This window comes from Lagopus muta, chromosome 3 (genome assembly GCF_023343835.1).
Source record: "Lagopus muta isolate bLagMut1 chromosome 3, bLagMut1 primary, whole genome shotgun sequence".
Lineage (NCBI taxonomy): Eukaryota > Metazoa > Chordata > Aves > Galliformes > Phasianidae > Lagopus > Lagopus muta.
This window is the reverse complement of record NC_064435.1, coordinates 35,413,969-35,431,184: the sequence shown is the minus strand read 5'-3', so window position 1 is coordinate 35,431,184 and position 17,216 is coordinate 35,413,969. Positions and strand designations below refer to the sequence as shown.

The window sequence follows — 17,216 nt, the reverse complement described above, 5'->3', positions numbered from 1 at the left end:
TGGCTGCATCGCTGGAGGGGTGACCAGCAGGGAGAGGGAAGGGATTATCCTTTCTGTTCTGCGCACGTGAAGTTTTGCGTCCAGACCTGGGGCCCCCAGACACAGGAAAAGCGTGGAAATGTTGAAGTGGGCCCGGAGGAGGGCCACAAAGGTGATCCTCTGATCTGTGCCCCTCTCCTACAACGACTGGCTGAGGGAGCTGGGCTTGTTCAGCATAGAGGAGAGGAGGCTGCGAGAAAGACACCGTTGCAGGCTTCCAGTACTTAAAAGGTTGTGTATGAACAGAAGGGAGACTGACTTTTTACATGATTTGATAGTGATAGGACGGGGGGAAACAGGACAAGAGAGAACAGGCAGCGTGAGCTGGTGGTGGCAACCCTACCACCCGTAATGGGATGTCAGAACCACGTGGTCTGAGATCCCTTCCAACTCAAGTCTTCCTATGATACTGTGGTTTCACCAGCAGGAGTCAAAAACCAGTAACGCTTAATGAAAGTAATTCTTGCGTCACTGAAAAGTAACTAAAGCTCTTCAAAACAGGAGACTGGTTGAACTAGAAAGGTTTATTAATATAATTATGTTAACATGTAAAAAACATTTTTAAATGTGCATTAAATCATGCTTATAGGCAGTAGCAGCATTTAACAGCAAGTTTATTTTTTAAAGGCACTCCTGGTCTTGTTAGAGAAGAATAAGGCATGTGCAAATTTTTGTTTATTTACTTTGCAGCTGACCTACCTCCAAACATCACACTTTCCCTTTTATTATGCAAATATCCTGATTATTTTATGTCATTAGCAGCAGTGACAGTTGTTCCTTGTCCAGAATTCCTAAGTTCTACTTTACATGTAAACATTACAAATAATTAACAGTTCATGAAGAAACAACTGTACTCAGTGCTCTACTGCATTACATACTCATGTTACCATTTAATAATAGGTTCAGGATATTTTTGAACATATTCAGGACTTCATTGATATAGTATTATAGTATAGTATTGATATAGTATAGTTCAAATAAAGATAAAAGCCACACATTTTTTCTCTACATACACAATCAAATGAACTAAATTTCTTTCTGTTAAAATAAAATAGCAACAGTAGGAGATTGGTTTCACAGGAACCTGATCACAGGAGCATGGTTCATTCCTTTACATGGTATACATTCAAGGATTAAAACAGAGAGCATAATGTTAGTGCAATAGCTTCAGTTCTCTGCCTCATAAATGACTTGGAACTTGAGTTATACACCTGAAGAACTGCCAAATGACTACTTATTTTCTTATAAAAATAATCACTTCAACTATTTAAAGAGCTTTTTCATATCACAAAATAGTTCAATCAGATAAAAATAAAGATGTGAAATACATGAATATATGAAAAATATTTATCTGAATTTAAGCTCTGCATCAAAGATATTCTGAAAGAAAAGAATGAGAATGCACTTGAGGAAATAAGATAACTGAAAAAGGAAAATCCTTATCAGTTTCAAAGGAATTTTCTATCTGACATTGACCTTAGGTAGCAAAGGAAACTATGACCAACACATACTGTGCAGGCCTTTCACAGATGCTGTACATGCTAATAAAAAATAGCTTCTGCTGGCTTTTTCAATAATGAAGTATCAGTGATAGAGATGCTTCTGATTTCACACAATATTCTCTTTTCTCTCTCCTAAATACATATTCATACAACATCCCAGCGTCCTACAGATTTTAAAATAACACAAGTTAGCATTTCTAGCTACCTGAGAAGTACGTTGTTACGGTGAATGTTTATACGGAATGCTAAATATTTAACACTTACGTGAACACTCTCTGGCTTGTTATAAAACTGATACAAACTGAGTATACAAACTCCAGCAGTTGGTGTATTAACAGAAATTTTAACAACAACATAAAAGCATACAAAAAAAACAAAACCAGTGAAAAATAAATTATCATTTGAGATTATTGAATCTTGGGGAATGTAGGATGATACAGCTTTGTAATACAAGCAGCAGTTAAACAAGAATCATGTCCCTTTAAAAATCTATTTTCCATAAGTACAGACTTTTTTCATTATAAATACAGAAGAGGACTCAGCAGAAATTAATAACAAATTTTTCCAGTGTCCAACACTATATAGGCAAGTTGTCAATCACTTTTCTGACAATAAGAATCTCCTAGGCATCTCCTAGGCTAAGGTCCAAAGCACCCTTAAACCACACAGCAGTTATTTCTAAGTTTCTGATCTAAGAAGAATCTAGATCTTGTAGGGTGAAGATCTGCTTCACCTTGCAAGACAGATATTGCAGCCAGCGAAGAGCAGTTGACCTCCGTAGCAATCTACAACAGGAATTAAGTGTTCACATTACTTAGTTGCTTATAGCTTATCCACAGACATTATCTCTTTGAAGAAAGAAAATCAAAATTCAATTTTATTTTTTTTAACTCTCTGACCAGTTCCTCCTGACTCACACTCTCCTTTGAAGGATATGTGTATGGCATTTTCCTCATCTTCCCCAAGAATCCCCACAATTACTGTGTCAATTAGTGCAAAAAGGGAGGCTGCATAAGCAGCACAAAGATAACAAATGTTTCAGTATTGATGACTAATTCATAATTTGACTGTGTAATCTTAGCAGCACAAACTAACAAAACAGCCATTTCCCTGAGAACTGATTTGAAAAGCAGGCCCCTACTTGTAAATTAGGCCTGTATTCATACTTCTGCATCTAGTCTACCCCATCTATATTCTGTTCTACTTTAATTACTTGGCTTTGTATCTTATCATCTTGACAAGCCAAGATAGAAGAACTAAGCTGGACTGCATTAATATAGATGAGTTGTCTTCCAAGACTTAACAGGAGCAGTATCAATATCTGATATACAATGTACAGTGTACTGGTGAAGTTGGCATGCAACTTCACCAGTTACAAACATGTAGAAATCATTAGTCTACTAAGACATACATATTGATATACTCCAGTTAGTATAAAAGTGCAGTCATTGTAATTCTGCTCTGAAAAGACATTCTGCTTTCATTTACTGTGATTTCAAGTTTACAAGAAAGATTTTATATCGAATTTATTTCCACTTCCAGTCTCCAGGAATTGATAGAATACTCTCAGAAGTTTATTCATGGGCAACCAGAGAAATGCTCTGGAGATACTCTGCAGATGCCATTATGAAGTCGGTCCATTCCTTGGCCAGCTCTTCAAAGGGGACTCCTTCCCCCCCATATTCCTGCGGGAGAATGCTGACTGGAAAGTGTTCAGTCAGACTCTGCATGTAGTTACTTCCATGCATATATACCTAAAACAAAATATGAAAAAGCATTTACTTCAGTATGAATTCTAGACTCACAAGTAAAAACAGACAGCAAATGAATGCAGTACAAGCACTTAAGATTGGTTCCACTAAACAAGTGTTCACAATGAGCTCCTTCAGTGAGGAAGTACAGTTTAAGTCCAAAACTCACTACACCCGTATAGCTAAAATGATCTGTACCAGTGGAACTGGGGTTTGGTCTAATCCTGAGGTGTGTCCTGTACTTGCTTATCAGTCATTCCAGGGGAAAAAAAAGTGCACAGCACCTGGCCATTACTATCTGGTCCTGCTACACACATTAGAAGACAACATTATGTACAAGGTATGTAGGTTCAAACAAGTGCCAAGGATATTCAGAAGAAACTATCCTCTGACTTATATTACAGTCCACGTAATTCAGTTCTAATTAAATCAGATCCCGGACTGCTCTCCTCCAGTTTAACCTTTGAATGGTGTAGTTTTGGTTGCTATTTTCCTGCTTTATTAGAGCTAACTTGAAGCGCTCTTCATTACTTTTGGTCAAAAAAACACCTTTTATAGGTTTCTTATTAACAGTTGACAAGAATGTTCTGATTATTAACACCATTCGTTGACAATTTCTCACTGTCATCCGTAGACAGAGTATCTAGAGATCTGGGACCTATTTCTTGCTAATTCTGCAGAAGATATGCTGAGTGATCTTAAGCAAGTTATTTAAACTCCCTGTTACTGTATTTTTTAGTCGTTAGAGTAGTGACAGAATCACAGAATGGCCAGGGTTGGAAGGGACCCCAAGGATCATGAATCTCCAATCCCCCTGCCACATGCAGGGCCACCAACCTCTCCATTTAATACTAGACCAGGCTGCCCAGGGCCCCATCCAACCTGGCCTTGAACACCTCCAGGGAGTGTCACCCTGCAGCAGCCTTTTCTCCAGGCTGAAGATGCCCCATTCCCTCAGCCTGTCTTTGTAGGGGAGGTGCTCCAGTCCCCTGATCATCTTTGTGGCTCTGCTCTGAACTTTCTACAACAGCTCTCTGTCTTTCTCGTACTGGGGGCTCCAGACCTGGACACAGTACTCCAGATGCGGCCTCACAAGAGCAGAGTAGAGGGGGACAATCACTTCCCTGTCCCTGCTGGCCACCCCTTTTCTGATGGAGCCCAGGATACCATTTGCTTTCTGAGCTGCAAGAGCACACTGCTGGCTCATGTTAAGCTTTTTATCCATCAGGCCCCCCAGGTCTTTCTCTGCAGGGGTGAGTGACAACAGCAACTGTTACATTATTGATAACTGCAGATGTTTTACAGATAGATTACAAGGGCCACTATAGTACTAAAGCGATTTACTAAAATGATTTTTCCTCTTTAAAGTTCAGATCTTAAGGGAAGTGTCGTAGATTGTTGTGTAGGGGTTTTGTGGTAGAAATAAATGTTTGTGTGCACTCACCCGTTGCTTTATTTTTTCAGTGAGAAAAGGCTTAATTAGAGCGAAGACTGGATGGAACAATAAAGGCTCATTAATCAAGTGGATACCTCGAACTTTTAGTGGAAAGGAATCCTGTCAAGAACACATGAAAAAAAGCATGAGAAAAAGAAATTATTTAAAAGATTCTATCGTGAAAGACAAGTCTGAAACTATCTAGTCTTCCTCCAAGTATTCCTCCTAGCCTTGCTAATTCTTGCACTGTGGAGTACTCTTAGTTCACACTGATTAAGAAATTACACTTTGTTCTTCTCACTAGGAGAGAAGAAAAATTAACAAGGAAAGACAAACTATAAAAGCAACAACAAATTCCACATAAGTAATGTATACAAATCTTTGTCTCAGCTTTTCTTCTGAGGTACAGTAGCAAAGATCCTGCTGCTACTTTACCAAAAAGCTATCTAGCCATGTGTTTTCACTGGCAACTCCGGGGAGTTTCCACACCCCAGAGAAGAATATATAGATATAAAAACAGCAAAATCAGTGGTTATAAGTTAAATATAGAGAGGAGTCTCGAAATTAGTGAATTTGCCCAAGCCTGAAATTCAACTTTACAGCAAGATTACTGTGATAATCATAGAATGATTTGGGTTGGAAGGGATCTTTAATATCTAGTTCCAATCCCCCAGCTATAGGCAGGGACAAACCCTATAATAAAAGTTGAATCTCCCATACGCCCTCGTAATTTGAAATACTACTAGATGGGTTCAAGTTTCATATAGAAGTTCCACAACTTCTTGACCTGAAAGGAAATAACAACAGTGTACAAGGACAGTATTATGCAACGGGGGAAGAATAACTCCTGTAAAATCCCACATGATACTACTATGCTGCAACTGGTGCTTATAAAAATGGCTATATCATACACTCTTCTATGGATAAGAAAAAAACCCACGCACATTTCTTCAATGCAAATCCTATTAAGCTTTAATGTATTATAAAGACCTTAAATCTGTCAGATTTTAGGCTTACTGCATGTTATTATCATTTGTTTACAGCCTACTGTTTTCTTCTTCACAAAAGAATTTGGTTTGGCCTCAAGGTAACTGATATTCATCAAGATGATGTCACCTACTGATGTTACTATAGTTTCTACTCTGTATTACATTTATTTCCTTTCTATTAACGTGTTTCTCCACACAATACAGCAATTTGCAAGAAAGACACATTTCACAAGAAGAACTTAGGGTAAAAGCCAAGGTTCCTAAATTTTTACTTATAAGCATATTGATCATTAAAAACAACCTTTAGATGAAACATACAAACCCACCTAGAATGATGAAGAGGATCCAAAAAAGAAAGAAAAAAAAAAAGAAGAAAAATCAGTTGAGCTTACTCCTGTTCTAAGAAAACAACACTGGAAATGCAATCCTTTTTCTGTCTTTTTTCAATTGCTATAAGAAACACTTACAAACTTGAAAAACATGCAACAAACAAACCTGTAGTAAGATAGAACCATTCTATTCAAAGAATATTCTCATTTAAGGTAATGGATTGAAACCTTCAGGTTTAATTGCAAATCCTATTCTATTTCCTTTCTGCTCTCAATTTCAAAGTTATAAAATTACTAACAACTTGTTTACTACCTCAGAAATCAGCAGAAACACTCTCTCAACTGTTCTCATGGAATTGGCCCAGGATCATATAAACATCAATATTTTTCTTACTTTAGATGAAAAAAAAAAAATTGTAATACTCACTGGTTTCCTTCTACAGCAGAGATCAAGAAGGAAGAGCTGATGAAATTCTGATGCTATTAGCTCGCTGACTAAGCTCTGAATTACCCTCAGATATAAACCTTGCCAAACCAAAGCAAGATTTGATTATTGAGAGATTATCTCCCTAGCCCATTTCTACATCATAGGTTAACAGTTTTATCATTACTGATTTTCAGCTTAACTTCTGAAGGAAAGTAGGATTATATGACAACAGTGTAGCTTGCCTGCCAATTCTCTCTTTCCTCTCTTTTTGTTCAAATCCGTTGTCAAAATTCAACTGAATTTGACAGAAAGGAAAAAGTCTTAGAGACAGTAAGGTTCCTACAAGTTTTGTGAAAATGAGGTGAGGTAACAATGAGTTGCACAAAATAACTCATCAGGAAACAAAAGCAAAACAAATGCCACATGCTGTTGGGAACAGATGGATGTCTTCTAGTATCATCCATACTTGCCAACAAGTACTACTCACTTGGTCTGAACTGCACTTAACGCATCCTATTTTTCATCTTCTCTAAGTCTCAAGGAAAAAAAAAAAAAAAAAAAGCTTTGAACAGATCCTTGCAAAAGTAGGCTTTATCTGCTCAAGAAATTCTTGTATTGTAACAGGTCAGTGGAATTTTAATAATATATCAGAGGCTAATGGGCATTTGCTGCCATACGAGAGCATACTTAAGTCAAAATAAGCAAAGCATATGCCTGAGTTATCTGACTTTTCGCAGATATAAAACTTTGTTCTTTCAAACTGCATGACCTCTAAGAAGGTCTACAGAAGGAAAAACTTCAGATGGAAGAAAAATAGGGAGTTATAGCAGTGAAGCAGCATAAAGCAGTATGTTGTACTTACTGTGAGCACAGCAGCAATTTTCTTGGCCACTGCTGGACTGATCTGAAATGCATGAGCAAATCTCCACCCTTGAAGATCAAAGATAGTCTTGACTCCATTCCTCTGAGTCTCAATCTCCTTTACAATGAGTTCAGACGTGATCAGACTGACACGAAACACATCGTATGCCGTAAATAATGTGGGATCCCATTGTCCTGAGGAATTAGTACATTGCACTGCATAACCACAAGCATACAGCATACACCTGTACTTTCACTTCCTACTGCTTCTCATATACTTCTCAGGGAAAAGTAAACATTCAGTATCAAAAATTCTGAACTAATTTGCCAGCACAGAAATTCTCTTCTATGCTTGCTCTCTCACTCATCTTTCACACTAATTTTATAAATGACACAAGAGTGGAGTATGTTGCTACAATTGTAGCCTCCAGTACAAGGCTTTGCCACAAACAGCTTAAGACAATAACGGTCCCAGTAGCAGAAACCAAAGAGAAGCATGGCATAGCTCAAAGGGGTTAATCACTGGCTATGGGCTTCAGGAACTCTAAAAGAAAAACACAGATCATCAATCCACATAATTTTACTTCAATACAGTAATACCACCAATTCACCTCAGTGAATTTCATTTGTTTTTTTGAGACCTGAGCAAAGAATTGCACGGGATAAGCCTTCACACTGGGCTCAATCTTTGGAGAGCGCAGCTTTGCAAAGAAAAACATTTCATTCTACTAGACCAGACAATATTAAAACAATTATTTGAAAGCTGGTAACAATCATTTCTCTGTCCAACATGTGGCAACATGTGATTTATTGTTACTGTTATTATTATTATTATTATTATTATTATTATTATTATTATTATTATTATTATTAAGACCTTAGGGAATGCATCAAAGCAAACTGAAGATCTTCAGGGCATAATTTATACAGGGTTCTCCAGCTGTATCTAAATGGTGAAGACTCGGCGAACTCATCTGCATCTAAGCAAGATGTTGGTACATTAGGTGTACGCCTTTTTTCCATTCTTTCTTTCCCCTCTGTACTGCATCTCCACCACACTCAGAACACAGATTTTAGAATTCCCATGGAAACAAAATTACTGTTTGGAAACTTGAGACCAAATAATTGCATCTTCTTGTAAGTTTTAGGCTTTTAACCTTAGTAGTTTTATGATGCAAACGAGAATTCTACTTCACAGAAAAGCTTCAGAAAAGAATGTATAACTTTAGCCATGCTAGAATCAAATGATATAATTATTACTGCTCAATAAACACATCTTTATGTTAACCTAAAAGTATTTCTCACAAGGGAGAATAATTACTACCTTTCTAGTTAAGAGATTCTCATGTTACCTTCCATTTTATCAACTCCTGATGTTACACCCATTAGATACTTCTATTTTACTGCTGAAATTGTGATAATTTACAAACAAAGAAAAAACAAACAAAAAAGAATTAGTAGAAGAGCTAGGTATAAAATGGGTCCAAGAAATACTGTCACTCACCAATTCTGTATATTAGAACTTTGCTTCCAGATGGGTCTCTTGATCTCAAAACTCCATGATAGCCAGTATGCAATAGACCAAGGACAGAAGATGGCTGCAAATCTGCACTTATTTCTGGGCATTCAATTCTCCACTTCTGGTAATTCTTCAGTAACTGGAAAAAAGTCAATGTGTAAGATATCCATCAGGTACTACATAAAAAACCACAGATAAAAAACATATTTTCAATATGTGGTCACAGCCAGAGGTTTAATTCATTAAATCAGCTGTCATTTCATTGTGTATTCAAAGCAAATTGCTCAGAGAAGCAGAAGGCTGTTATACTTGAACAAATTAGTGAGTTGTTATGTATTTAGAATCGTCAACTCATTAATGGAATACAGTTATTACTTTGTGTTAGAAAAGAAAATCAGGCTATGTAGAAATCACCAGTAGTTTCAACTTTAAAAGCATTAAAAAACTAACAGTAATAGAAAACAGTTCTCAGGTTACATTTAGGATTATTCAGTTTGATAACTCATCTGAATCATACAAGTTTTGTTGACCTTGCAAAAGACGTGCTTACTTCATACATACATTTATTAATAATTTCATTTTACCATTTGACATACACATGGTCATCAGCATATATGAAGCACATTTTCAAAATCCTCCTACTCCTTAGATAAGGCAAAATACAAGTGTAGTGGAGCCTTCACTCCCTTTATCTATCAGACAATTTTCCTCCCTCAGAATGGAAATAATGTATACCTGTTTTACTACAAGAGAGATCCTGTCCATTGTGAGGAACACAGCTGCTCTTGTTTCTACGGCTGGAAGGAGGCAACATACGCTAGCGCTAGTGAAGGACGGGGAGGGCTATATGTTGAAATGGAATGGTCTAACATTAAGGAACGGTCAGTTAAAGGAGTTTCTTTCTGAGGAAACATCTAGCTAGCAGAATATTGTGAGAAGTGATTGTAGGTAGAGATGGATAGTTAAAAATTAATTGGTGATGTGGTAGTTCCAAAGTCTTGTTACAGTTTTCCTTTTAAAATAAAGAAGTTAAGTGGTGGTGAAGAAAAGGAGCAGCAATTGTCTGCAACTGAAGTTATTTATGACATTCTGAATAGGTAGGTAGGAAGCTTTGCAAGATTGTCTTCTGTTCATCAGCGATGATCTGCCTCTGCTCTATCACTGCGCTAAGTTGTCCAGCACTGAGTTTGAAGAACAGAGCAATAACTCTGGCTATCTAAATGCAAAATTTTGTATTAAAATGTCCCAGACAACTACAGTTTGAACTCCTATCATTTTCAAAAGAGCTAAATGAATCAGAATTTTTCAGTACCTTGTATCACAAGAAAAGAAATCAAAGTTTAAAATCTTAAAGGTAGAACAGACAGGCTACTATTTCAAATTGTTACATTCAACAGCAAAAGTAATCTGATCCTCAGTATAGTTTCACAAATTAAATATGCTCACAGAAATGAAAACATCAACCAACTCTCCTTTAATTCTGTTAATTCATATTTACTTATTTCTAAATTATACCATATTCCATAACAGAAGTGCTAGAATTAAAAGAACTGTCAGCTCCTATTAATAAAACATAACCTTTAATAAAACCCCAAACTTCTTATATCTACGCAAGGATCATTTTCTTCATCGTCTTCATAGAAAGAATGGCAGGAAGGAACCTCAATCGATACTGAATTCATCCCTTGGAATATCACAGTATCAGCTAGGTTGGTAATGCAAAACCTGAGAATCACCATTGCGTACCTCATAGCTTGTTTATGTTACACAGTTAACATTAGTAGTAATTTCTAACCCTCTCCTTTGTTTTCAAGTTTCTTATATTGTTTCATACAAACATACAAGTTTTCCTCAGCTTAAGCCTATTCCTAGACAAAACTGTTTGTTAAAATAATTTACGTACAAATAGATGATGCACTGATCCGCAATTAACTGTATCATTTCTGGAAATATTGCCTCTAAGTATGTACTTGTAGGTACAAAACTGGGACAGTCCATCTGCCACACCAGAATCCCATCTGACTTGGAAACAAGCCAACTGATAAAAGCCTTACTCTAGACCATACACTGTAAACAGAAACATTTAACTGCTAACATATTGTACTAAAAGTCTTTTGACCTCATGTAATTGGGCTAATGTAAACAAACAGAGCAGGAAGTGAAGGAAACCAAGTTAATTTGTGGAAAAGAAATTCACTGATTGCAAAGATAGGCCAGAAGAGGTACTACAATTATTTCACTCTGCTGGAATTTGACTCCTTACAAAGGGCACTGTGGAACAGTCCCAAACAGTGTGCCAACCAGACAGCACTGTTTACATACTGTGTTATTTTCCTTCATCTTTCCAACACAGACACTTAAACAACAGCAAAAAACACACAAACAACCACAGAAGGACTATCCAAACATCTTCTGCTTCATAGTCTGTCCCTTCTAACATCAGGTGCACCCCATCATAATGAACCTACTTAATAATCACATATTTTAAGCAGTTCTTTGAAGAGCTGCCTGCCAAAAAATCAAGATGAGAATAAATATAGGTTCATCCAATACCCTGAATAATCCCAGCTTTCAGTTAGTTTCTTCTTTTCATGAACATTAACACTTTCCTAGACAGAAACATCAAACCCTCAAATTCTGGACCTGAGAAGAAAAGGAATACTGTTCACAAACTGCGACACGCTAAGGATACTTACAAAAAACATAATTTATCTACTGATTGTCCATGACTGAATAAACACAGAGTTAGAACACTTATGACTTCCTCTATGGCATGATACTTTTTACACAGACATAGCTAAGTTCCAAACATTCTTCCCTTTTCCAGAAAGCCACAAAGTGCTCAAATGAATAGTTCTGATCTTAAAAACTATCCGATCTAATTACCTGAAATGATGACTTACTTCTGAACTAAAGATCGGCATCAGATAACTTTCCATAGCATTCACAACTAATTTGCAGCTATTTTCTGTGAACAACCACTTTCTCAGCTACTGGACATTCGCAAGTCACACAGAGCCACTTACATGAGTAAATATTAAACATAATTGAATACAAAAATTAGCAGTGGATTTTACATTTTTACTTGATTTTGAAAATTCCTAAATTAACACTGCTTAAAGACAGAAATCAATATAGAATATTTAAAAGATAGGAAAATGTTTTTTGCTTTTTTTGTTTTTTTTGTTTGTTTGTTTGTTTTTTGTAAAGATAGCAAAGAAAAGTGTAAGTTTTATTCATAATAATCAGCCTGAATGCAGAAGATAAATAAACCTAACATAATCAGGAGAAACAAAAGCATTCATTACAATCAAGATGACTCATGCATTCACAAGAAAAAACATCTGTATATAATTATTTGTATATATAAACTGAATAACTTACTTAAAAATCTGTCGAGCATCTGAAAACAGATGCAAGATAATTTGATAATGAGCAAAGCTGGATGAAAAACTCCATTGTCTGGAGTTAAGCATCGAGAGATTTTTCCCGAGGTCTTTTGGGGATAGTTCCAGATTTCTTAACATCAGAGATAGCAATGTTACTGATTAATTCACATTTCAGATGACATAAAACAAAGGAAAGAGAACTTAGTACTTGTAATTAAAAGAACTAGAAAATAATTTATCTTATAAAAATTAATGTATGTAACCAATTATTTTTCCTGATTGATAACTATCCATATTAACAAAGGTGCAAGATTAAGTTTCAGCTGTGCCAGTAGCTGTATCAGCACATGCTATGTTCAGGGAAAAACGTTTTTTAATTACAATCTTTGATGGAGTAACCAACAGTTTAAACTTTAGGATAGAAACATATAAATGCATACACACACACACACACACACACACACACTTTGATGCTGGTGTTTCACTGTTGCACTTTTACTGAATTTAAAAACACTCATTCTTCTCCCTGTAGTATAATTCATGTCAAGTACAAGACAGTATCCCAAGCTCACTGAGAATCAGCTTCATCCCAGAGTTGCAGGATGTAACACAAGGCAATAATAAAATGCACTAAGCAAAAATATGTATGGAAAAAAGAGGCTGCTCGTTCTCCAGATTTCACATATCACTACTGAACCCAAGCGTCAGTGCTTTTGATCACAGAAAGAAAGTCAAACATAGTCACGTAGCTGGCACATTAAAAAGGACTAAAATCATTGCTTTATTTCAATTAATGGTGACCCACGGCCCTGCATCGCAGTTTAATTCTTTTGCAGCATTAAAATCTGATTCCTGCTTTTATCTCTCACAGGGATTACAAAGGCATAAGTAAAAGAAGCTAAAACAATACAACACCACTCCTCCTCAGTGTTAGTTTTGGGGGGATGTAAGCCCTGCCCACAAGTTTCACTGGATGGGGAAACATCTTACTGGCATATTCAAAGCTTCACGTGTTATGTCACAGTTGTTGTTAGCCCTTGTCAAAGGACCTTCTTCACACTCCTGGAGACAAATCTGTCAGGATTTTACGAAGGATTTAAGGATTACAGGCATTCTCACTGGTAACATTCACATATTTTAAATCTTATAGCAGAAAATATTTGCTTAATTTCACCTCTTCTTCTGGGAGTATTTACTTAAGTAATTAGGGATCATGCATTCCTCTCCAGCCACTTTCAAAGGTAAGGAATGTAGCCAAATCTTTCCTCTGATTCAAAAATGCAGGAAAATAATTTTCTTGTATTTCAAGAACAGTCTGCTGCTGAGCTTACTTAGATATATAATTGATTTCAAAACATGCACACTTCCAGTTTGAGTTCTTCAGCTCCAACTAGCTATTTCAGCAGTGGATTTTTTTCTAGGATGACATATAGAAATAGTTTAGTACTTTAAAGCAAGTCTGGAACTGCTAGAAGAAAAATGTAAAAATTTCTGTTCCAGTAAATGATTCTGAAATGGAATCACCCCCTAACTGATTGTTTTCTGGAAGATTTCCAAATGTTGATAAACCAACTCCTGAAAGGCCAATAATCAGATATATGAGTTACATATTAACCTGGCATGCATCAGAAAACAGTTCAGTAACCGAACTCATAATTCATATTTAAAGCTAAGTATAAGCCCATAGTAAGAAGAATGGTGGAGAAAAGCTTCCATTCTTTTGGTCACAGACACTGGTGAGCCACAGACTCTGATCATGCCTACAAGTCTACAAGTACCATGCAGTAGTGCCATTTTCCTGGTGGGAAAAATTATGTTGCACCAGACTGAACTCTAAGCTGAGAGGGAATACCTATCTGGGCAGGGGGGGTCACCCACCATCTAGACAGATGACGGGAGGACACTGTCTAGGATGAAGCAAAAACGTAACCTCATCGCATGAGGTCTCATTTGGGTTTGATGAATCTTTTTCTTACAATCACCACTGACTTTTGCATAATAATCCTCTTGGGCTTTTCTAGAATATACCGAATGCAGACAAACACATTTATTTATTTATCTATTTATTTATTTCTGTTTTCTTCCCGTGCTGCTTCCGAAGAGCTAGACATCAATGTCAGCTGGCATGCGGAATATTAAATACACATGGAAAAAGAAATCTGTGGAAAGATTCAACATGTGATTTTCTTAAATGCTGAAAACTCTTAGAACACATATGTATTCAAACAAGAATTTGAGAGCTAGGAATCAAAAGAGACCCAGGGATTCCAAAGAGATTATAAAATGCCTTGACAGTAGGGCCCCAGTCCTAGTGAGCTGATTCTCACAAAGAGCATAAAAAAGAAAAATAAAACCTACTACTCTGGAGACTCCGTCTCTAAACCTGGCTTAGATACCACACTCTTGAAGACTAGTCACAAAAATCACAGGAGGGACCCACAAAGATCACTGAGTCCAATTCCTTGATCCACACTGGACCACACAAAATCAAACCCTATGTATGAGACTTTTGGCCAAACACTCCTTGAACTCCATCAGTTTGGTGCCAATACCACTGTCCTGAGGATACTGCTCCAGGGCCTGACCACAAGCTGGTGAAGAATCTTTTCCTAACATCCAACTTGCCCTTCCTCTCACTCCATGTAGTCCTATCTACAGCACATCTAACAACAACTCCCTCAGAAGAGGGGTGGCCAGCAGGGACAGGGAGGTGATTGTCCCCCTCTACTCTGCTCTTGTGAGGCCACATCTGGAGTACTGTGTCCAGGTCTGGAGCCCCCAGTACGAGAAAGACAGAGATCTGTTGTAGAAAGTTCAGAGCAGAGCCACAAAGATGATCAGGGGACTGGAGCACCTCCCCTACAAAGACAGGCTGAGGGAATGGGGCTTCTTCAGCCTGGAGAAAAGGCTGCTGCAGGGTGACCTCATTGCAGCCTTTCAATATCTAAAGGGAACCTACAAGCAGGAGGGGAATCAACTCTTTGAAAGGGTTGATAACAGCAGGACAAGGGGAAATGGTTTTAAGTTGAGAGAGGGAAGATTTAGGTTGGATATCGGGGAAATTCTTAACAGAGTGGTGAGGTGATGGGACAGGCTGCCCAGAGAGGTTGTGGATGCCCCGTCCCTAGAGGTGTTCAAGGCCAGGTTGGATGGGGCCCTGGGCAGCTTGTTCTAGTATTAATGGAGAGATTGGTGTCCTTGCATGTTGCAGGGGGATTGGAGATTCACGATCATTGAGGTCCCTTCCAACCCTGGCCATTCTGTGATTCTGTAACTACACTCAAGAAAGTGCAGAAAACTATGGGCCAAACTCTTGAGTGCCACTGCCATGTCTACTTCCAGCACTTCCAATTTCCAGTACTACAACACAAGCTGGAGAATGTATCACTTTCATGAATCTCTACTTTTTGGAATCCAGCAATACAGGAGGGAAAAAAAAAAAAAAAAAAAAAAAAGAGGGCAGGGCTTTGCTGGGAAAAAAAAAAAGAAAAGAAAGGTAGAGCCCTACAATTGTTTCTAGACATTCGATATAAGCCATGTTATGAACTTAGAGCAACAATGAGATGCATGAACAGCCAAAGGAATCTGTCTTGACTTGCTCATTCTTCTGCTGAGATTTAAAGCTGTCACACAAACCTCATGAAAAGAACATACAATATAATTAAAGCTAATTACTGTTAAGAGCATCGTTCAATTTCTAGCGTTCTTTTTTACCACCTTGATCATGCACTATATTTACGTGCAAACAGTCTTCAGTTACACTGACACACAATGCTGAACTTGGAAGGTCGACAGCATACAGAAGCAGAAAATAAAAGGTAAGCTGTGTTGGACAACATTATGTCAACAGCATCAAGTTCCATTAAAACACAGCTTACAGTTGGCACAAGTTTTGCCCTAGAAAGATTTGGAAATACTTTCTGTTGAGATGAATTAGTGGTTATCGATCTTTCTGTAAAAAAGAAATGATAACACTCTGTACTTTTGACTGCTGAAAACAGGCATGCAATGTCTTTATGGCAACAAGCCATACAACAGATAGGAATGGAACAAAACTCGCCAAAGCCTGCTAAATTACCAAACTCTAAGAGAAAGAGAAATTTCACAGACAGAAACCTGTAGCAAAACTAGGAGACATACGAGTTACTAATAGCCCGAGCAGGAAAAGCAAGGTAACGATGCCCTTGGAAGGATGCTGTTAGCTGAGCTGTGACCTTACTGCAGGTGCCAGAACCTTTGCCAGTGGGATCGCACCAAGCTACCGGCCGCGCTGCACGTCTTCCCGTCTTTGCTCTGTAGGTGTGCAGATGAGCAATGCGCTACAACCCAAATGCCCTGCTTGACCCACCTGGCAGTACGCTTCACCCACTCAAATGCCTGCCGCGGCTCCCAACACCCCCAGGAGCATCATTGCCCACCCGAGCACACCCAGGGGCGAGGCAGCTGAAACAAGCACCCCGGTGTCCCGAGGGCTCCCGCTTCCCCTTACCCTCCAGGCCAGATCCAGGTTGAAGTCTCGGGCTCGCAGGAACCTCACTAGAAAGGCGTCGCTGAGCGGCTGCGGCCAGCGCTGCCCGGGCTCTGCCTCCGCCCGCTGTCGCAGCTCGGCCACAGCCTCGCGCACCCCCGCCGAGTGGTCGGGAAGCTCGTCCAGCCGCTGCGCCATGCCTGTCCCCGGCCCCATCAGGAGGCACCAAGCAAAAACCCGGCCCAGCCCGGCTGCCTCCGCCCCCGGCCGGGCTTAACCCCTCCGCACCCTCCTGGGCGGGGGCGGGAGCAAAACGGGCGGTCCCGCCTGGTCCGGTTGGCCTTGTCACCAACCAGGTTATTTATTTATTTATTAACTTTTATGAACTTCACCAGCGTTTAGATGTTTAGGCTTTAACTCATCTCATACACTGTTTTGTATTTCTTTTATTTTATTGCTTATAGTCCCATAAGAGGATCTCTGCCCATTCCTGTCCCCTAGGGGTAT

General features: G+C 38.4%; 1 protein-coding gene across 1 annotated transcript; it reads right to left on the bottom strand.

The window, feature by feature from the left end:
* Nucleotides 1-544: 544 nt before the first annotated feature.
* Nucleotides 545-16,983, bottom strand: TTPA (alpha tocopherol transfer protein). Its single transcript, XM_048938777.1, has 5 exons — nt 16,731-16,983; nt 8,838-8,991; nt 7,335-7,528; nt 4,737-4,847; nt 545-3,295 (listed from the first exon to the last, which is right to left on the bottom strand). The coding sequence occupies exons 1-5, from the start codon at nt 16,923-16,925 to the stop codon at nt 3,116-3,118; spliced, it is 834 nt and encodes a 277-aa protein (XP_048794734.1). The 5' UTR covers nt 16,926-16,983; the 3' UTR covers nt 545-3,115.
* Nucleotides 16,984-17,216: the final 233 nt, after the last annotated feature.